Genomic DNA, 23,660 nt, shown 5'->3' on the forward strand with positions numbered 1-23,660 from the left:
CAAAGACACTGATCAAATGTCAGGATCATCCCCAACTTTCACTTTTAGACAATGCAGGGATTCAAGGCAAGTCTGATTCTTCTTGAATACTTTTCCCAGGTCCATTTCCTCTATAACTCCCTAGTTATGTCTATGCTGTTATTCATGGTATCCGCTTATTCCATACAGAGTATCTAGAAGAGTATCATGGCTTTTCTTTTTTTTTTCTTTGTTTTTATTGAAGTTTGGTTGATTTACAACATTATATCAGTTTCAGGTGTACAGCATAGTGAAACAGATTATACTCCATTTTAGATTATTACTATCATGGCTTTTCTTGACCAATGGCAACAGGTTGTATTTGAGAGGTTGATTTTATTTACAGTCTTTTATTATTAATCAGGAATAATAACAACATGATATTTCAAACCGTATGTTTGCCTAAAACGTCCCCTATGGTAATACATTTAGGTGTTATACACAGCTGCATACTTTTTGCGGTGAATAACTCTGGGATATGATATTTACGTGGACTGTGATATTACTTGCACACTCCCTCACCCCAAAGTTGTGTAGTGTGCAACCTGCAGAGTGTAATGTGTCATATTTCATTAAATCATAGCAGAATCTTCTGGTTGATAAACATTATCTTACTCGAAATGTTAAGGCTTTTGCATGGAATGTTCATACCAAGTAAATGTTTCTTGAAAACTTTATGAATACATAAATCTGGAAGAATTTTCTAAGTGGGACCTAAAAGAAAGGCAACCTTTCTATTTTCCCTGTTTAGTCTTGTTCTAAATGTTTTTAGTTCTGTCTCGAACTCCTTCATTCTGATGACAAAGAGAAAACTGACACCAGACAAGGATTAAGAAGAATAAAAGATTGTTAAATTTGTCTCCTTTTAGATCCCCTTTTTTTCAAAATATAGTCAACTAATAGTAATGAAAAATGTTTCTTCATAGAAAGAGTAAGAAAATATTCTGATCAATTCTTATCAACATATATAAAACATTCCACCTTTTAAGTATAACAATCAGATCAATGTTTTTATAATTTTTCATTTTCAGTAATATCAATTTGATGTCACATGATACTAAGGTCAAGTCATTGGTGAACAATATAAAGTATGAATTTTATTTGAATCATTAAATGCTCTTGACACTTCAGTTTTTTGTTGTGTCAGATGATTATCTAATTAATTCCAAGTTAAGGTACAGATAATTTTAGTCTAAAAATTGTTTTAGGGCCTCCCTGGTGGCGCAGTGGTTGAGAGTCCGCCTGCCGATGCAGGGGATACGGGTTCGTGCCCCGGTCTGGGAGGATCCCATATGCCGCGGAGCGGCTGGGCCTGTGAGCCATGGCTGCTGAGCCTGCTCATCCGGAGCCTGTGCTCCGCAACGGGAGAGGCCACAACAGTGAGAGGCCCGCGTACCACAAAAAAAAAAAAAAAAAAAAAAAAAATTGTTTTAAAACAAATTTTTAAATTATTGAAAGTAGGTAAAAGGATTTGTCTCTTTTGTTTTTACTATGAAACTGCTGAGAATGCAGACATTCATATATGTAGTAGCCTGCATGTTGACTGGCTATTAATTAAGGTGCAATGGAAGGGAATAAATTTAATGCCAAATGTTAGGAAAAGAGAGGACCTTCAAGATGGTAGAGGAGTAAGACGTGGAGATCACCTTCCTCCCCACAAATACATCAGAAATACATCTACATGTGGAACAACTCCTACAGAACACCTACTGAATGCTGGCAGAAGACCTCAGACTTCCCAAAAAGCAAGAAACTCCCCACGTACCTGGGTAGGGCAAAAGGAAAAAGGAAAAACAGAGGCAAAAGAATAGGGACGGGACCTGCACCAGTGGGAGGGAGCTGTGAAGGAGGAAAGGTTTCCACACACTAGGAAGCCCCTTCACTGGTAGAGACTGGTGGTGGAGGGGGAAGCTTCAAGTCACGAACGAGAGCACAGCAACCGGGGTGTGGAGGGCAAAGCAGAGAGATACCCGCACAGAGGATCGGTGCCGACCCACACTCACCAGCCCGAGAGGCTTGTCTACTCACCCGCCGGGGCACACGGGGGCTGGGAGCTGAGGCTCAGGCTTCGGTCAGATCCCAGGGAGAGGACTGGGGTTGGCGGCGTGAACACAGCCTGAAGGGGCTAGTGCGCCACAGCTAGCCGGGAGGGAGTCCGGGAAAAAGTCTAGACCTGCTGAAGAGGCAAGAGACCATTGTTTCTGGGTGCGAGAGGAGAGGGGATTCAGAGCACCACCTGAACGAGCTCCAGACATTTTTTTTTTTAAATGTTAGGAAAGAAAAGACTTAAAATAAAAGGGAAATTGATGCTGCAAATTCGAAGTAAACATTAAAAACGGCATAATGTTATAACGCTTTCCTTAAATATTGGTTCATATGAAAGTTACAAGCCTTTAAAGAGAGCATTGTTTTTAGTCCCCTCTTTACAAATGAGAAAATTAAGCCTCGAGAAATAACTTGCCGAAAGTGTCTTAGGAGTTTGATTTTCTTTTCTAAGTTTATTTACAACATACACACACACACACACACAAGATTTTAATACTTTGGTAGGTTACTTTGCAGATCTGTCAGTTTTGACACTTTGCCACTGGATACACAGGAATGGTTCTCTATAATCTCTACAGAGCATTATCTAATTTGATTCTTGCAAGAGTCCAGTGAGAAAACTAGTATGTGTTATTATACCTGAATTTGTTTCACACTGTTACCCTTGTTACCCTGGTTCACTTTTTTATGTGTTTTAAATTCTGATTGTTCTGCAACCAGCCAACATTTAGTAGAAAGATCTGATATCCTTTCTCTTTTTATTCCAAAAGGATGGATAAAATATAAAGATATAAAATACTATAAAATGACCACTACTTTGTGCCTTGATATAATTTGTCTTGTGCCATTTTGGATATATTCTAAATATAAATTTTAATTGTTATTATGAACACTTGAAATATAATTTCCATACTTTTTATTATGGTACTCATCACATACTTTACCTCATTAGGCTATTGAAAAAGATCTCTTTAAAATTCATTGCTTTCTGTTAGTTAATATGAGGAACATTTTAGAGATATAATTAAGTAGAAAGAAAAAGGTATTTAAAAATGTATTAGAAAACCTTTTAGGGAATCATTTCTCCAAAGGTTTCATTTATAACAAAGGTGTAAAAATATTCATGAACAGTAATAACCTTCAAGTTTTAGTTATTAATTTAATAATAGAATACTAAAAAACAATAGATGCCTGCCTTTCTTTGTATCATATACAATAAAAACGTTATACCATCTTGTATCAACAGAGAATGCGTGGTAAAAAGGGCATGGAAGTCAGGATACTTGAGATGCACCATTTCAGACAATTCAATTAACCTGCCTAAGCCTCATTTCTTCATCTGTTCTAACACATACTGTTAATAAAGGTGTCAAGAAGTTGCAGTGCTCTTTGAAACATTAAAGATTAGATTTTTATGTTTAGTATAAATTTATGCTTAAGTATTTTTTACTGTATTTCTGAAAGTTGATAATATGTAACATGCATTGGTTACATTAGCCCACCCCATTCTAGACGTGAACAATTAATGATCTTTAACATTCATTCATTAATTTTTGTGGTATAACCTCTTCTTGTATGACTTTTACTTAAGAGAAAGTACTCTGTAAATTCAGCACTTAAGAAAAGTAAAAATAAAATTTGTTTTGTTGACTGATGTGTAAAAACCTGGATAATAGAGTGAGAATTAGAGGTTGTGCCTCTTCCTCAGAACTGACATGAATGGTTTCCATGATGCATTTTGTGGTTTTGAGTCACTGTGGAAATTAGATAGACCTGTGTGTGTGTGTGTGTGTGTGTGTGTGTGTGTGTGTGTATAAAATATGAATTTTAAGTAAACTTCATACATTATGCAACTTCTATGAAGCATGAGTCCTGAGGGCAGCAGCAACAAAATAATTAGAATTGTAAACTATGGTTCTGGGAAGTCAATAAAGGCTGCCATTAAAAGTGAATGAGTTCTCTGTCTATATCATATTTGAAGGGGTTAAATACGTAAGCTATAAGATTGCTTTTACTGGCTTCCTTTAATTGAATTAACCAGTGAATATAATCAAGTTACCATTTTCCAAAGTGATTCCAATAAGCAGAATTTATTATCTTTTTTCTAATTATATGTAGAAATACTAGAGTCTTAAATAAATGAGGTTCCTTTTTCCAACATTATTGATGATGCTGGAAAGTCTGTTATTTATTAGCACATCCAAGAAAGCACAAGGAAAAGGGTAAGAAATAACAGTGACTTTCAAATAAATGGGCCCTATTATTTTAATCACTTTCTTGCTGAATAAAATAAGTAGAATGTGCAACTGAAGCCTTTTCCACAGATACATATACAATGTAACTGGAAGCCACATGAATACAGTAGTAGATTTCTTGGTTACATTTATCTTGAGAAAGAAAATTATATATACATAACAGGGTTTTGTCAAGGGTAATCATGAGTAAGCTACTAAAGGTTTTCTAGCAAATTCTAGCTATAGTGATTAATTGACTAAAGAGTAGATTTCAATTAGGTATTTAGGATGGTGTCCTCTTTTAATTATTGGTACTGTGATATCTGGTATTAAGAAAACATACTTCATTCTATTTTAACCCTTAAAATTGCAAATCTCTCTTACTCCCTAAAATGCTGTTTTCAGAACACCACAGAATAACTTCTTTGCACAAAGGAAGCTGGTTACTGGGGAACATCAATCAAACTGGCTATTTTAGAGTCAACTATGATTTAAGGAACTGGAGATTATTAATTGATCAATTAATCAGGAACCATGAGGTAAACTGGATTTACTTATCAAAGATCTGTTTTGACATATGAACATCTGCCATTTTAATCCTAAGTGATTCCATTTTTTTTTTTTTTGGTTGACCTCATAGGTTTTCTCTGTCAGTAACCGAGCAGGTTTGATCGACGATGCCTTCAGCCTAGCCAGGTACGTTTTCCTGTGGCTCTCCACAACAAAACTAATGCCCTTAAGACTTCCTCTATTAAGCTAAATAGTGTATATGTTTTGAATAAGAAATCTTTTAAAAATAATTTCTGTCTCACACCCTTTGTGTTTGGATATGAATTATAATCAGTGTCCCAAACTCTTGATCAATAGTAGCCATGGGGTATTTCTGAGTCAGGAGAAGCTTGATCAATTTTCACCACAAGTTCAATTTAACACTCAAGATTAATACTCTCTTTACAATTTCATTAATGAACTCTACAAAATGACCATTGTGCCATATTTAATTTTTGATGTAAAGTACCTTGAAGCATCAGCATTTTTTTTCATGACATATACTAGTATATCTTTTTTTAAATGTATTTTTTAATGTGATTCATTATGAAAATCTTGTGCTGCAAGACAAATAAATATTCTACTGGTTAAAGCTGTTCTGGAAAAAATATATATCAATCTTGTAGCAGAAGTTATAGTACTAGTTATAGTAATATTTGTGTTATTTTCATAGTTAGATTTATAATGTTAAAAATCAGTTATTCTTTTGAATAGTCATTAAATAGCTATTCCTTTAAAGTAATGTTGATTGTAAACCCAAGCTATTTTACTCAATTTTGAGGCTAAATAGTAAAATAACTCAGTCCTTTTAATATTTTGTATTGTTCACATCAAGTATAGTTTTAATTTTAATAATCTGATATTATGAGACAAAAATTTAGAAATGATAGAGGTGGAGGAAAGCCTGACAAGATAGTCATATGTGGAGATAAAGATTAAGTAAGATATGAAGACTTTGAAGAAAGCATTAGATATAACATGAAGATCATTTTGACATAGAAGTTTAGAGAGTTCAGAAAGCCAGTAAGGGAGTGTACTTAATGTAACATTGCCCTGAGAGAGAAGCAAGCAAAAGAGAGCTATGTTAAGAGTTCCACAAGGAAATGTTAGGGAACTAGAAGAGAACTAATATTACCAGTTAATTAAACACATAAATTTCCAGGCACTGTTCTGTTTTACATATAGTAATTTGTATAATTTTCACAACAACCTTATGAGATAAGCAGTTCTGTATTATTATTATTATTCCCATTATATAGATGAGGAGACTGAGGGTCAGAGAAGTCAAGTAACTTACCTAAAGTCACATAGCTAGTAATTGACAGGGCCAGGGCTTCATATATATGCAGTAATAGAAGAGCCAGGTAATATAGGAAGATTGAGGGGATTTGAAATGGTAGTTCATGTGAATCCTTACGTGTTTGAAATGATGGTGAGAAAGCAAACAAGTAATGATATCCTAAAGAGAGAGGGCAGATGGAAAGATGGAAATTGAAAAGATCTTTGACTCATCTGCGTTAAATGATAGAAGCTATTTTTTAATGAAATATTTCAATTTTAGTAGATGATTTTTTTTCCAAAATTAAATTCCTTGTTGTCTAATACAGAACATTGCTTTCAATAACAATTTTGGAAGCCTTAAACATTTGAAGTAAACAATTTCATTATCATTTATACAAATTTACCAGGGGAATGTGCAGATCTCCTTGAATATATATTGAAATTTGTTCTATTGATCGAGAGATAATTTTTCTGTTAGCATGGAGGTAAATAAACACAAGATTAGATTTATTCTGCATTTACTTGGAAACACCCTGCAGTCACTGGAGTTAAGGGTTATTCACATTTTAGTGTATTCTAGTAAATGTTTCAAAGTTTTGCTACCAACCTGTGTCAGTCTTCTTTCAGTTTCCTGAACACACCATGCTCCTTTTGGCTTCTTTATAGATAACAAACAGAAGAGTAGCAAATATTTATCAATATGTATGTTCCAGGTACTGTACTGAGGCTTTTATGAATGATTTTGTTCAGTCTTCTCAGTAAACCCATGGAGTGGGTGTGGTTACTGCAGCCATGTTATAGCTGAGTCGTGGAGGTTGAGAGGGGTTAAGTCTCTTAGCTCAGGGTGCACAGGTTTTAAGTGAGGGGTGGAGGGGTGACATTCAACTGCAGATAGTAGCACAGCAGCGCTTATGACCTCAGGTCAGGGTGACTGCCCATTATATGAAATTTCTTCCCACTCCCCTTGTCTGTTGGGAATATTGCTATTCACTTAAAAATAAAATTTCACTTGCACAACCTTACCTGAAACATATCTGTCCTTCCCAGAAAGAATAAGGTGACATCCTGGGGATCTGTACTTTAGCAGTTGTCACCTTATAGTTCAACTACTTTTCTGGGTCCCTGTGATTTTTGGGTGATCTTGAGGGTAGGGCTTTGTCTCATCCTTGTATTACTACTGCCTAACTTAATCTTTGGTACAGGATTATACCAATATATATTTGTTGAATTAATTGCTAATTAGCTATTAATTATTCAAACTATAAACTTTCAGGCCCACTATCTTTTTGTGCAATTAAGTACACATATTCTAGGTATTTTTTATGTTTCTTTTTTTTTTTTTTGCGGTACGCGGGCCTCTCACTGTTGTGGCCTCTCCTGTTGTGGAGCACAGGCTCCGGACACGCAGGCTCAGCGGCCATGGCTCACAGGCCCAGCCGCTCCGCGGCATGTGGGATCTTCCCGGACCGGGTCACAAACCCGTGTCCCCTGCATCGGCAGGCGGACTCTCAACCACTGCGCCACCAGGGAAGCCCTATGGTTGTTTTTTAAATATATAAAAACCACATGAATGCATTCTAGTTGTAGTGATTAAAACAAGAGAGATAACAATGTGAAAATTTTCTTTTACTCCTTCCATGACATCCTATAGCTCTTACCCTCCCTCTTCACAGATAAAATTAATATTTGATGTATATAAATCCAGCCATTTTTAAACATTTCCATACAGTTTAATTTTTTTTACGTGAACAGAAATACATTCTGTTTTCTACTCATTTATAAAAATAAATCTGAGGAGCTTTATTCCACTGTTACTAAATTTTCATTATTATAATCAAGACTGCACTGAGTGTTCTTGAACAGTCTTTTGTTGTACATATACGTATTTTTATAGGATTGATTCCTGAAAGAGGAATTTTTGGTTTAAAGAGTATAAGATTTTTGATAAATATTACAAATTGTATTCCAAAGGGTTTCCCAGTAGAACCCTTCATCAACCACATACGAGAGGGCCCAATGCCCCCAAACCCTTCATGATAATAAAGAGTATATACATCTTTTACATTTTTGACAGTATGGCAGCAAAAATAATTTTTTTGAAGCTGTTACAGAACTAGTTGAATTAACTTGTGCATCTTCTCATATACATCTGCCATGTGTATTTTGTTTTCTTCTGTGAATTGTTACCTGGTTTAAGGAAAAACAAAAGCCTAATAGAAGATAGGTGAGGTATTTTTCCTACCCTTTTCCTATATATTTTGAATTTTTTTGGATTTTACTCCTTTTTGTAGAAAACAGTTTTACAGTATTTTCTCTCAACACTGTGTCATTTTTTTTATACTTTGTGGTGTATTTCATCACCTCAAAGGCTTTTAATTTATATGTTAAATCATTCCTTTTGTAGCTTTCTGTTTCTTTGGTTCTGACTTCCATAGAAGACCTTCTCTATATGAACATTTTGAAAATATTCCATTTTTTATTTGAAAGCTCTTTTGTTTTTACATCTCCTCACCCTTCCTTCTCTAATTAGTTTTTATGTATAGAATGGAAGAGTGGTCTAATTTTCTTTAACATTAATATATTTATAACCAATTATTTAATCCTATTTGTTTAAAGGACTTTCTTATTCATAGATTTGAAATGATATCTTTATCTTAATGCAAATGATTATATTTTAGGGAACTGATTCAATTCTGTTTAACTGGTCTCTGTTCTTTTTGGCACTAGTACCATGTTGCTCTGATTAGCTTTATAGTATGTTGTGGTTGACAACATTTTCTCTTGTTCTTGTTTAAAATCTTACGTGTTTTCTCTTAAGTATAGATTTTTAAATCAGTTTGACAAAGCCCACTAAAAATCCTGCTGCAGTTTTGACTGAATATGCATTGATTGGATTTATAAGTTAATTTTTAAAGAATTAACATATTTTCAAATGTGAACTTTCCAATATCAAAACATGTTGTTTCTCCCCATTTTTTTAGGTCCCTAAGTCCAGCTCTATAGCTTTATTTACATTGGTTCTGGAAATGTCATATTATTTCCTCATTTTTTATGGTATACGCTTCTATAGGAAATGGCACTGCTTCTGCACTTAGATGTTCTAATTTTCATTACTTGTGTGTAAGGAATTAATCAATTGCCTCGCAAATATCATTGAGTTATGACTTGAACTTTGAAATTAGTGACTAAATGCCTAGATATTTTTTGTTGGGTGTTCATGTTTGTTGTTGGTTTTTGTTCTGATGAAGCATTGCTAGATTGAGAGATATAAAAATGAACAAGATGCATTTCTTGTTTTCAATGATTTCATGGTCTAACAGGGACAATACACTGTAGACAATTAACTATATTCAGTATGTCAATACGATGAATAAAATATGCAAATGTTGTAATATAAAGAATTAATGTGGTCTGGAGGATATCATATAGGAAATACCATCAGAAAAATGAAAGTTTGCTATGGAAATCTGCTAAAGTTTTAAAAGTAATAAAGGGCTTCCCTGGTGGTGCAGTGGTTGAGAGTCCACCTGCCGATGCAGGGGACATGGGTTTGTGACCCGGTCCGGGAAGATCCCACATGCCGCGGAGCGACTGGGCCCGTGAGCCATGGCCCCTAAGCCTGCACATCCGCAGCCTGTGCTCCGCAACGGGAGAGGCCACAACAGTGAGAGGCCCACGTACTGCAAACAAAAAGTAATAAAATGAGAGCAGGAAAAAGTGTAACCTAGAGGATGGATTTAGGGCAAGAAAACTGTTACCACAGTGATGCTCATGCAACAAATTGATTAAAACATAGATTTGAGAAGGAGTGGAATTGGCAACTTGATAACGTAAGAGCTCTTATTGAAGTTATTTATTAGCTTAATATGTAGTAGAAACTGGAAATTCAGAAGATGCGCTTTAGGAAGTATAATATCCACTGGATTTGGATATTTAAAATCATTAACATACTCTGAGTATGATTTTAAAAAGCTATAAAAGTGTGTAGAGCTGGATTGTGGACCTATGTGGTATTTTGTTTGAAAATAGTCAAAATACATGAAAATTGTTTGGAACATTTGTTCATATCCAAGAGTTCCAGAGATAAATCATCATCATCATCACCATCATCATCACCACCTTTGCCCTGGGCAATTACTGCATTGATTTATTTATTTAGTCACCAGTTTCCTGGAAAATTCAATTATGTATTGTAGAACACATGCCAGATTATTGCATTATTAATGTCATAACATATATTTTTAGCTTGCGTAGCATATTTTAAAAATTCTGTTATAGGCTATTCCATTAAGGACCCAATCACCTAAAAAAGCCTAACTAGGGCAGAATCTTACGACTTAGTTTGCAAATTTTGTTAAGAAATAAGATAACAGTTATATCCTTTAAAGTATTAGTGTTTTATTAACAATAAGCACAAGCACTTGTACCTGGAGATTATGAATGTCACACTTAGAAGTGCTCTAAGTACTGGTGAGCTGTCATCAGTAGTAGTTAATACATTTTTGAAGACTGTATAAGTTAAAAAATTAATAAATACATTTTTATCAACTTGTTTCTGAGTTTATAAATCTGCAATATGTTAGGAAAACTGGAAATTCAGTATGTGAGCCAATGAAAATATAATGGCTCATGAAGAAGCAGACTATGAGAATGCCTCAAACCTACCCTCATGCATTGTTTTTGTTTCTGGGCCTTAGTTTCAGGACTGATAACAGCATTGTTAAAACTGCCTTAACAACGTTTGCAGACTGATTGGTACTAATCTGCTCCTTGTGAGACTTCCTCTATCGTAGTTTTTTTTTTTTTATTAGTTTCTGCTTTATAACAAAGTGAATCAGTCATACATATACATCTGTTCCCACATCCCTTCCCTCATGCATCCCCCTCCCTCCCACCCCTCCAGGCGGTCACAAAGCACCGAGCTGATCTCCCTGTGCTCTGCGGCTGCTTCCCACTATCTATCTACCTTACGTTTGGTAGTGTATATATGTCCATGCCTCTCTTTCGCTTTGTCACAGCTTACCCTTCCCCCTCCCCATATCCTCAAGTCCATTCTCAAGTAGGTCTGTGTCTTTATTCCCGGATGAATGGATAAAGAAGATGTGGCACATATATACAATGGAATATTACTCAGCCATAAAAAGAAACGAAACTGAGCTATTTGTAATGAGGTGGATAGACCTAGAGTCTGTCATACAGAGTGAAGTAAGTCAGAAAGAGAAAGACAAATACCGTATGCTAACACATATATATGGAATTTAAAAAAAAATGTCATGAAGAACCTAGGGGTAAAACGGGAATATCGTAGTTTTTATTAGAGGTTCTGTGTCTTCTGGATGGCTCTCTTTTACCTTGTTTAAAGTTTCCCCTGCCAAACATGTGTTCATTACTTCTTTGCTCATTGCAGAAAATAGGAGCATTATGTACCTAAAAAGCGACTTCATCTTGAACTGGGCTAGAGGAAGAGTAGCTTTTCCTATGTTGATGGCTGGACGTTTAAATTGTAATGTGTTGACCTTTTGTAGGGGACATTGAGAAGGAATGACTTAGAACGTTTTATGAGAAATACCTTGGCAGACTGGACATTTTGTCCTGATTTCCCCACTCGGTTATGGAGATAATGGGACTGCTTTACTTCACCTGAACATGGCTATGCAAAACCTGATTAAGAATCCTGGATCCCTCTGACATTGTCTACCGCTTTATAAATTCTGATTTCAAAAAGGATATTTAGTTTCAGAATTCTTTCCTCAATTCCTGCCTTTTTCTTTTTTGAAAGCGCTATATAATCTCAGTATAAACATTTTTCTTCCTTAGCTGTGTTTTATAATGGAATCATAAGAGTTATTAATAATAGAATACTGGGAATACTGATTAAAATGGATTTTATATTGTACTCACTGGGCAGGGAGAGAAGGATGATTCTTCAGCTGTTTATATTAGAATCATTTGCGAGAAGTAACCATGTGTAGGTTATGTTCTTATTTATCTTTTGTTAAGCCACTAGAATGTGTGTGCAAAAGGATTACAATTAAATACTTGTGAAATCCTGAAAGTGATAAAATTGTTTATTGCAAAATAAGATTTATTGTTAGCTATATGCTTCCAATCTTTTGCCATTGACCAAAGGCTATTTAGAATTAGCTTGTAGTTATGCTTTTGGACCTTCTCGCTAGGGCAGATCTTTCCATACTCTGAATAGTGACTCATAATGAGTTCATTCAGGAGATCGGTGGCCTTCCCTAAGAGATCACAATATTTCTCACATCTCTGAGGCTGGGGATTTAATTATTTGTCTTTATCAGCTAACATTCCTCTTGAGATATACAAAAAAGTCACCTTGAAGCCCTCTCATTTTATACGTTTCTGCATGCAATTACTTAAAAATTCATACCCCAAAGTCCTCCAAATTGGTCTTAGTTTATGCAACACTTTGTCACAGTAAATGTTAAAAATACTTTGAAAGCATTTTCAGGACATTTACTGTAATGAGCTGGGAGTCTTCAGCTTTCTTTCTGATCACCCAGTAAAAGGCTAGAGTAGATTCCTGAATTTTCAAGCCACACTGTTCATACAGGGGTACTCCGGTCTGCTCAAGGTTAAAGAGTGAGGTAACATGTTCCTTTGAGCTATCTTTAGAAACCTTTTTAGGGTGGAGTCACAGGTGTTGTCCTTGAGATAAGGATTTAGGGGGAGCTACCATACATTCCAGGTACTTCTGAGAAGCTCAAACCTCCTGGGGCATAAGGGCAGGCCTGTGGCTCTTGAGGACGACAAACTTTCTTAGAGACATTTCAATTGTACTGCATTAAATCAAAAGCAAATTTGTAACCTTCCAGTGCAAAATTTGTGTTTCAGCTCTGTAGGTGAAAATGTTTTAATATTAATGTCTAATGTCTGAGAGTGCTGAGTAGAAAGTAGAAGAGAGATATTTCGACATCCTGCTGTAGGTTTGATCCATTTTCATAAGAGCCTGCACTCTTGAGTTACAAAAGTGTGGGTGATGTTTGTAGCTTACATAGATTTGCATAAGCCATTCTTCTTTAGAATAAATAGTCTAAATTTCCAAATGCAAGTACAAATTTGTTTGAATAAGTGTATATATGCTCTTTAGTGTCTCACAAATTTAAAAAATTAGAATTCACATTGTAGTTAGTACTGTCTGGTCACATTTGACACAAAGTTATGATTCTTTTGATTTTATAATTGCTTTGAAACCTGAGCCTGAGATTTCATAAGAATTTCTCTAGGATTTCTCTAAGCTTCTCAATAATTTGAAATACCTGTTCACACATAATTTAAATTATTTAGGTAAAGCTTCCTCCAAAATGGTCATTTATACCATCAGCTTTACTTGAATAGATATTTGTGATATGTGCTTTTAGCACAGAGACCTAAATATTCCTCTGATGTTAGATTCTTGGACTGTGATAGTATTATCTTAGTGTTTTTCCTTCCATGAATTTGAGTTATCTCTTCACCTGCTTGCTGGGAATCTTTTGCATATTCAGGTGCGGTGCTTCTTTGAGTATGAGCTAAGAGACCACCTGCATCAGGACCACCACACCTGAGACATTTTATTAAAAATTGCATATTCCCACCACTACCTAGGAATCTGCATTCTATGAAGCACCTCATGTGATTCTGACACCCACAGCAATATGAAAATCACTGCTTTTGAGGCCCAGAAGGTATTTATGGCATCGACTTAGACAGGCAGGTGCTCCTGTGGAGCTAAAAGGCCTTAGAGTAGTATCCTCAATAGCAGTGAGAGTGGCTTTCTTTGGATCCTAGTGTCATGAGCTGATCATTCAACAATCAGGACATCAAGGATTCAGTTTTAACTCTTCAAAAACACTTTTTTATTCTTGTTATTAAATATGTTACCATTTCGGATATGCCGTCTGATAGCTGTGAACAAAACTCAAAATCTGGGTGTCTTAGAAATTTTCCCAAGCATGGAAATCTCCTGGAGGCTTCTCATATAATTAGGAGACACCTTTATGTTTATTTTATTTATTTATTTTTTACTTGGAGTAAAATTGCTTTACCATGTTGTGTTAGTTTCTGCCGTACAATGAAGTTAATCAGCTATATGTATACCTATATCCCCTCCCTCTTGGACCTCCCACCCCCCATCCCACCCATCTAGGTCGTCACAGAGCACCGAGCTGAGCTCCCAAATGAGCATACTAACACAGATCAACCATACACATGCATATTGAATCCTGAGGTGTTCAGTAGTTGTCCAGGGTGAACAACATGGCAGAATTTTCTTGCAAGTTAATCTGGCATCTAAACCTGGAGTAATCTGTAAAGCTATTGACAGTGCAAGTAGGCAGCAACAGTAGAACTACCAGGAGCAAGTGGTAAGTGTGAGAAGAAGGCATCTTTAGCTTTTGTAGTTATTCTGTGATAATCTTTGAGGGACTCAGGAACTTAGAAAGATGCAGAAAAGGGGGCTTCCCTGGTGGCGCAGTGGTTGAGAGTCCGCCTGCCGATGCAGGGGACACGGGTTCGTGCCCCGGTCCGGGAAGATCCCACATGCCGCGGAGCGGCTGGGCCCGTGAGCCATGGCTGCTGGGCCTGCGCGTCCGGAGCCTGTGCTCCACAACGGGAGAGGCCACAGCAGTGAGAAGCCCACGTAATGCCAAAAAAAAAAAAAAAAAAAAAAAAAAAAAAAAAAAAAAAAAAAAAGATGCAGAAAAGGGAAGGGAAGGGAAGGGAAGGAAACAGGTTCTTTCAGCAAGAAATAATTAATAAGAAAGAAGAAAACAAGAGTTTTCTTAGACTTAGTCTGTGGAGAAAAGTAAATTAACCCTCTGGCATTTAGTCTGTTAGACTTAGTTTTCTTAGACTTAGTTTTCTTAGACTTAGTTTTCTTAGACTTAGTCTGTGGAGAAAAGTAAATGAATCCTCTGGCATTTAGTCTGTTAATGTCAAAGCCTAATTTTCAAAGAAATCTCAAAAAACCTCTTTTCATTTTTATTATGATAAATTATAGAGAAATTTTTAAAATGAGGCATACATGAATATAGGTATTCATGCAGGCTTTATGCTAGAGTAATTACTTTAAGGTGTCTTGTAATGATATTTTCCCACTTTGGAACAGAGATTCTTAGGGGCCTTTCTGATCGCAAGCTTTCTTAACAAACATACTAATCAGCTAGTTATAAGAACTGCTCGTATTTTTCTCCTAGAACTCAGAAAATCTATTTTGGGCTTCAATAACTTATTTACCTGAGGTAGCAATGCTATCCTGATAAGGAAACTAGAATAAAGGTAATGGAAAATAAGTGTTTTACATTAGTTTCTACTTGCCATGAAAATATAGAAGATTTCATTTTTATACTTGAAGAGACAATGATTTGGGAAAGAGCGGAAAGGAAAGGAAACTTACTTCCAACATTTTGTGCAATGAAGGTGAGTGATTAATTCGAAATAGCACACACTTTTGCTTATATGGCAAATCTTAAAGCCTTGGGAGATTATTTTAAATATATGAGGTTCTCCCTTAATTGCATGCAATTTCAACTAGCCTGTGTGGAATGCTTCAAATGCCCTTATGTGAAATGGAGTACTAGTGAAGAGGCCTTCACTATTTTGGATGTGAGAAAACATCAGATTAGGAAAACTTGACTTGTTGCAACTGTGCCAAAGCCTATTTAATGTTATTTAAAGATATGGGTACAGGCCAACTCAGAAGCTAAGAAGTAGCACGTGGCCCTGCAGAATCAGACCACATTTGACTCGCAGATTGACTTCTTCCTTCCTAAAGTGGAATGGCCTGGAGTACAGTGGATTTGAGCCTCAGAAGGGAGGGAGGCAGGGGTTTCCGGTTGCTCAGCTGCTTCAGCTAATTAGGGTGAGTATTAAACAGAAGTTCAATATCAGCTCTCCAGGTCACCAGGTTGTAGTGCTAACCAAAGGGGAAAAAAGAGAGTGTTCATAAGAAAGAAAATGTTACTCTAGCAGTCCATATGCGACAAATTCAAGTAAGGCTAATAGGCTCCGAAGAGAATAATGATTGAGTATCAGAGAGTTTTATGTGGATGCTGACTTAAACACACTCTAAATTCGTGGAGGGTTCTTGGGAATGCTGTCAGAAATGCCAAAATAGAAAGGACTCCGGGTGAAAATTACTTGGTTTTGCATTCCCAGTGTGCAAATGCACTGGAAGTTAATTGCATAAGCTGAGGGCAGATCATGGGCTTTATTTAGGCCCTATCGAGGGAAATGTTACTTCCCCTGTTTCAACGATCATGAGACTAAATTTATTATAGAAATACAGTTAATATGCAGAGCAATTAAGCCCCTTGCCTCCTAACTTACCACACTTTTTAATTTCCATCTTTGTAGAGTTTCTCAGGTTTCCTATTTACATTTTTTAAATGTTACTGCAGTCTGTTGAATTTTGACATTGATAGACTATCAGCTATTTCATAGAGTGTGAAGAGTTCAGAAATCCATATGAAAATTTGTGTTTCAATAAATGCAAAAGTAATACATAGGGTATTTCAATAAATTATATATATAGTGAACGTTAATGAGTTTGTTGACAGGTAGATAGATGATGGATACATGGATTGAAAGGTAGGTGGATAACAAAGACAGAACCATAATACTTATTTCATGCTGTGAGGAAATCATTATATTTGGCCTCGGAAGGATTATTTTGTCATGTTTGCTTTTCATATGGGAAAAGTCATACAGAATTTTATTTTTTATTATATTTATTTATTTTATTTATTTATTTTCTGTGGTTTTTTGGCTGTGTTGGGTCTTGGCTGTGGCATGTGGGGTCTTCGTTGAGGTGTATGTGATCTTTCAATGCGGCACAGGCTCTTTGTTGTGGTGTGCAGGCTTCCCTCTAGTTGTGGTGTGTGGATTTTTTCTCTCTCCGGTTGTGGCGCGCAGGCTCCAGGGTGCGTGGGCTTTGTAGTTTGCGACATGTGGGCTCTCTTGTTGAGGCGCATGAGCTCAGTAGTTGTTCCACGCAGGCTTAGTTGCCCCACGGCATGTGGGATCTTAGTTCACCAACCAGGGATCCATCCCGCGTCCCCTGCATTGGAAGGCATGTTCTTTATCACTGGACCACCAGGGAAGTCCCCAGAATTTTAAAAGTCAAGAATCATAGCCTATGTTTAGTTAAAATAAATTCAATTGATTTTCTTAGCAAAAGGAAGATATTGAGATAAAATATGAACATGCATTATATACTAAATAATTATCACATATAACAATAGAGAGTTCCAAGTTTTGGTGAAGACATTTTCAAATATTTATTTACTTCAAAAATATGCCAAACTCAGCGTAAGGTAGAAACATATGTTCTTTATTTGTTAGTCTGTACTTTATAGAATGTATAGAAACTAGTAAGAAAAACTTTCAATAGCTATTTACCTGGTTTGTATGTCATCATTCAATATCTATTTTTCACTCCAAATAAGTTAATCATTTTCTAAAGCATATATACATGACATTAAAATGAACGGTGTGTTCTCCTTATTCTCAACAGATAAGTGATATGAGAACATCTTTCACAAACAGGCAAAATGAAAATAATGAAAAACATGAGAAGTACGTCAATATAATTTTAGTGGGTTGACGGTTTTTATTTCAATTTCTGATGCTCATTAGTAAGAATAATTCACAAATGGAAAGTTCTGTAATACAAAGTTAGTCAGCAATGTCTTCCAATTGTATAGTAACAGCTTTGCACATTTGAAGATACATGGGAGTTAAAAATATACATAGATAGGGCTTCCCTGGTGGTGCAGTGGTTGAGGGTCCGCCTGCCGATGCAGGGGACACGGGCTCGTGCCCCGGTCAGGGAAGATTCCACATGCCGCGGAGCGGCTGGGCCCGTGAGCCATGGCCACTGAGCTTGCGCGTCCAGAGCTTGTGCTCCACAATGGGAGAGGCTACAGAGGTGAGAGGCCCACGTACCGCAAAAAAAAAAAAAAAAAAAAATCACCATTTCCATAAGGATGGAAATGGTGATTCCATGTGGCCTATCCACAATGTGACAGTTCATTAATTCAACAAATATTTAGTAAACACCTACTATGCACCAGGCACTATTATAGGCACTAGAGTAAATAGTAGTGAATAAAAGAGCCAAAGTCTCTGCTTATATTACAGTGGATAGGATTACAGTTAGTTTATCAAGCAAGTAAAAATTTGTCAGGTGGTGATACTTTCAGAGTAAATAAATAAAAAGCAAAAAGAATGGGAGAGTTTGGAGAAGGCTAACAGAGAAGGAGTTTATTTTAAATATCGTGGTCAGGGAAGCTCTTGTTTTTCATTTGATATTTGAGTTGTTATTTATGTTACAAAGCTAAATAAGGGAGCCATCTGGGAATAGAGCATTCCAGACAGAGGAACAGCACATGCAAAGGCCCTGAGGTAGAATGTGTGTGGCATGTCCAAGGGAAAGCAAATAGACAAATTTGGCCCTAATGGAGTGAGGGGTATAGCAAGATGAGATGATTTAGGGAGGGAGGTAACAGCGCTGACCATGTAAGGCCTTATAGTCTATTGTAAGAATTGGGGGTTTTGTTTAGAGTGAGAGGGGAAGCCATTGGGAGGGTTTTGAACAAAAGAGTAATGTGGTCAGACATGTTCTTGTAGGATCACTCTGGCTGTTTTATTGAGAATATACTGTGAGGAAGCCAGGGTGGAAGCAGAGAAAGTAGTTAGGAGAGCAATTAAGACAAACTCTATTTAGAAAGCTATTGAGAACTATAATATGGCTATTTACCTGGTGAGGAACAAGAGATGCCCCGGGGCACCTTGGTAGCCTCCTGGATGGCAGAGGTTTGCACGCCAGAGATACAGACCCTTACAGATGTTTTCCTGGAAAATAGTTACTCATTAAGCAGTAATAGCAAGAAAAAAACATACATTTATATTTTTTAAACATTTGGGTTGCTTCCAGTTTTAGTCTGTTATGAATAATGCTGCTATGAATATTTGCATAAACATCTTCATGTGATTATGTTTCCCTTTCTCTTGATAAATACCTAGGAGTGGACTTGCTGGGTTGTCTGGCAAGATTATTAGATACTACCCTATTGTTTTCCAAAGTGACTGGACCACTTTGCATTCCAACAAGCAATACATGACTGTTTCATTTACTTTGCATTCTCACCGACACTTAGTGTTGCCAGTCTTTTTAACATTAGCCATTATATTGTGTGTGGAATGTATCTTATTATTATTGATTTAATTTGCACTTCTTTAGTGATCAAGGATGTTGAGAATCTTTTCATGCACTTATTTTTCATCTCTGTATCTTCTTCTGTGAAATATCTGTTCAAGTCTTTTGTACATTTTAAAAAATTGAATTGTTTTATTATTGAGGTATAAGAATTCTGTATATTGACCTTATGTTCTGCAACCTTGCCAAGTTTCATTATTATTTCTTATAGCTATTTAATAGTTTCCTTTAAAGGTTTTCTACAAACATTGTAATGTCATCTGGAGATAACTATAGTTTTATTTCTTCCTTTTCAATCTTTATGCATTTTATTTCCCTATCTTAATAATTTTGAAATGCTCTCTAATATTCTTTTTTATGGTTAAAAATACCATAACTAACTTAAAATATTTATATTATTGGAAATTTAGAATGTTTTCAAACTTTCACTTATGAATAATTCTGACAAATATATTTCTGCATGCAGTTTTATTTTTTATTTGCTGTTTACTAAGATATAGTTTTGGAACTTCAATTTTTGAGTCCATGGTTAAAATCATTGAAACAGATTGTCAAGTTGCTCTTAAATATTGGCAAATTTCTCCCAAGAATAATATGAGAGTATTTCTAGCATGGCTAATTTTAAAACTGGTATTATTAATTTCCGTTTTTATATTATTCTATTCTCTAGACCAAAATAAGTTTAAGAAATAATTATTTAAAAAAATAATTGCTCTCTCTTCTCTAATTTTGTTTAGAAAATTATAGTGGTTAAAATCATTGACTGTGGAATTAAATATAGATATTAGTCCCAGCTGCAACAAAAAATATAACCTTGAACAAGTTACTGACTTTTAGCCTTAGTTTCCTCAACTACAAAATGTGGATAAAAGAGTATCCACATCATTGGGCTTCCCTGGTGGCGCAGTGGTTGAGAGTCCACCTGCCGATGCAGGGGACACGGGTTCGTACCCCGGTCCAGGAGGATCCCACGAGCCACGGAGCGGCTTGGCCCGTGAGCCATGGCCACTGAGCCTGCACATCCGGAGCCTGTGCTCAGCAAACGGAGGGGCCACAATAGTGAGAGGCCCGCATACCGCAAAAAAAAAAAAAAAATGAGTATCCATATCAGAGTTTTAGTTTGAATATTAAATGAGATCATGTAATTAAATAAAAAGTTCTATGTAGCTCCAGGTCCAATAAGCGCTTGATCAATATTTTCTGTTATTATATGACATTCCGTAACAGACTGGGATCTATCATGACATTCAAGAGACATATGATATTGAGTTGAGACTTTAGGGCTAGAAAAGTAGTTAATCCAGGATAGGTTTTTACATTAGTTTTACCTCAATTTAAAACAAATTATTCAGGATATATTTTATTAGAAATGAATACCACTGTACTGAAGTATAAAATGTATACCCAAGTTTTAATCTGAATGTAGTTTGTTGAAGTTGTTGACTGTTTTCATCTTAATTTGTCTTTGTCTATAACATTCTCTTTCTTAGCTTTCTTTTGAGAAAAAATACTACTGTAATTTAGAATAATTCTTCCAATATGAAGCATGTAATTTTAAATATCAAAGTTGAATGTTAATATTAAATTTAGTAGTTTTGATAATTAAGGAGATGAAAGAGGTGCAAATATATCTGGATAAATGCAGCTTTGTGATGTTGACAGCAGCAAGGAATCTCTTAAGAACAATATTCACAACAAAATTAATTTTTTATCAAGTAATAGTTGTTAGAAATATATGTGTTTCATTTGTTCACTAAGCAAATGTTTATGAGGAATCTACTGTAACAGTGCACTATATTAAACATAATGAACTACATCTATTAAACATATGAAGTACAAAATTTAACAGCATATTCTCAAATGTCTTAGAATTTAGAGAGCGATTATAATCTCACAATTATCTAATGGAAGATTTTATCTAGTGTAATGCATTAAGGTCTAAAGGATTTAATGTTTATCTAATATAAATGTTAGGTGCTTTAAGGGCACAGTGTTTTTAAGGAAAGAGGGATCACTTTTGGATGGTATACTCACAATCTCCTAATACTTCATGGAAGATGCGGCATTTGAGAATTCAGGGTGAGCCTTGAAAAACATCTGGAAGAAGGAAACAAGTAACATCACACATGTAATATCATGACACTTGTGTCCACCATTATCTGGTAATAGATCTCAAACATGTTAGCAGTATATGGTATTTCAGGATAATCTTCAAAGAGATCTCAAAATAAAGTGACTGCAATAGATCCACGTAGAAGAGGAAGACAAACATGAAGAAATCAAAATGGAAAAGTTAACGTGGTAGCATCTTTGTGAAATTTAAATTTAAAAAGTAATGTGAAATATAAATTTAAAAAGTAATTTCTTGCCATTATGAAAATTTGCTCCCAATTTTGGATTAAGAGGCATGCTCAGATTTCAAATCCCTAGATAGAAAAAGAATGTCCAAATTTTGGCTTCACCAAGTTACAGTTACCTGCGAATACAGAAAAGCCATTTCCTGCTAATACAGAAAAGCCATTTAGAAATGTTCCCTTTGCCAACCAGTTTCACTTTTTATGTGATCCAGTTTTAAACCATATTTATCTGATTAAGTCACTAATGGGGCAGCACTATAGGAAAGTAAAAATCTGTCACTCTGGAGAATATAATGTGTCTCTAGTTATACACTGCTATGTGGGAACGTACTGATACGTGGAAATCCAGATGTTTCTCTCTCTTCATCAAGCCTCATCAAACTTGAGATCTTTTGGAGTTTCTTATTGTTGGATCCATGTTTAGAATATTATGGTGCATACATTTCATTTTTAACTATTAACAATTTTGGGGGGTCCTTTTTATATTTTATCCATGAATCAGTAGCAGTTTGTACTTTAGGAAAAGTAAGAGAAGGGTGTGTGTGTGTATGTGTGTATATTCTAAAATATAAGTTATATGGGACTTTTTAATATATATTTTAAAATAGAAGTTATAAAAAAGGCTTATTTAAAACAAGTAGTGTGCTATTCTTCCTAATCTACATGCCTCAACTGAGGAGGTAAAGGAGAGAAAAACTGTTATAATCTCTTTTTGTTCTTGAAATACAGTCTTCTTAAAAACACTATTTACCTCAGAAAATTGCCAAGTAATAATTATTTAATTGTACAAGCAAAATTAAGTATAGTTAACCACCGTTTGCCTCCACAAATGGATTGTGTAATATACCTAGCATGCGGTGGACAACACATTGTTTGATTTACAATTATTAATTACCAGAGCTTAACATCAGTGACCATATCTTTATATTTAACTAGAATCAACATGGTCTTCAGCCACTTTTGTTTTCCAAATGTTTCAACTAAATTCCTACACTGCTTCTTTACATTGGAAAATCTTCAAGAAAACTTTACCTGATACCAGAGGAAAATTCCTGATAGATGGGATTGCCATCTATTTTTTTTCCTTTTTAATAAATGAAATGCTGATTTTTTTGTTTGCTTTCTATTCTTGGTCAGCAAATGGGGAATTCAAATGACACCTTTTGAAATTCTATCTTTTGAATACAAACCAGCTCCAAGTCCAGTATCTCCAAGTGAAGGACAGATCTCTACAAAATAAAAAAAAAATCTGAGGAAATAATAAGTTGATTGTCTCTCACACAACTGATTCTCAGTGGTGGGGCTAGGATAGAATAAAACCTGCCATTCAAGAGAGGGAAAAATGGAAAAATAGGAGCCACTGAGAAGAACTCTTGGTGATGGACAAAGTTTCTTGATTAAATTCTGATTTTGCTTTTTGAGCATAGCTCCCTGGTTGGTTTTTCTTGGTGTCTCTGGATCTGCCCTTTGAGAGACTCTTCCTTTTCCGTCATCTTCCATGAACACATGTGAGGTGAGTCATGGGCACATAGTTTCCTTGGGTACCACACAGTTTTATCATTCCACTTCCAAGCCTGTAGAAGGTTGAGTGCCTAAGGGTTGTTTCAAGTCTTAAACAGTTACACATGCTTTTAGTCTAAGATTATATCATCTTTGGAAACAGAACCCCCTTAAAACCTCAGTAACCTTCTTATTTTTTTTTTTAGGCATACCCACTCCCACAATATTTTTGAGACTTAGTTCTCAGATTCTCGACATATTTGGGATTATCTTGTGTTCTTCAGCCTTCAACAGGAGAACCGGATTTAAGCTCATCTCCTGAGTTATATTCCTATTTGAAAAGACTTACTATCAAGTAGACCAAGGGTTGTTATCCTTAAAAAGCAGCCCATTGGTAAACTTGGGTTTGGCTGTATTTCAGCAAGACAGAATGGGACAGGGTATGGAGAAACA

The 23,660-nt window shown here is 35.6% G+C and overlaps 1 protein-coding gene across 1 annotated transcript in view; it reads left to right on the forward strand.

The window, feature by feature from the left end:
* Nucleotides 1–23,660, forward strand: part of TRHDE (thyrotropin releasing hormone degrading enzyme) — a gene marked incomplete at both ends in the record, with an annotated part of 409,908 nt that overhangs the window by 328,350 nt on the left and 57,898 nt on the right. Inside the window, 2 exons of the mRNA XM_079715341.1 lie at nt 4,704–4,837; nt 4,939–4,994. Coding sequence (XP_079571467.1) covers nt 4,704–4,837; nt 4,939–4,994 — 190 coding nt within the window. The remainder of the gene's footprint in view (nt 1–4,703; nt 4,838–4,938; nt 4,995–23,660) is intronic.

The sequence above is a fragment of the Hyperoodon ampullatus genome (genome assembly GCF_949752795.1).
Source record: "Hyperoodon ampullatus genome assembly, chromosome: 11".
In the NCBI taxonomy this organism is placed as follows: domain Eukaryota; kingdom Metazoa; phylum Chordata; class Mammalia; order Artiodactyla; family Ziphiidae; genus Hyperoodon; species Hyperoodon ampullatus.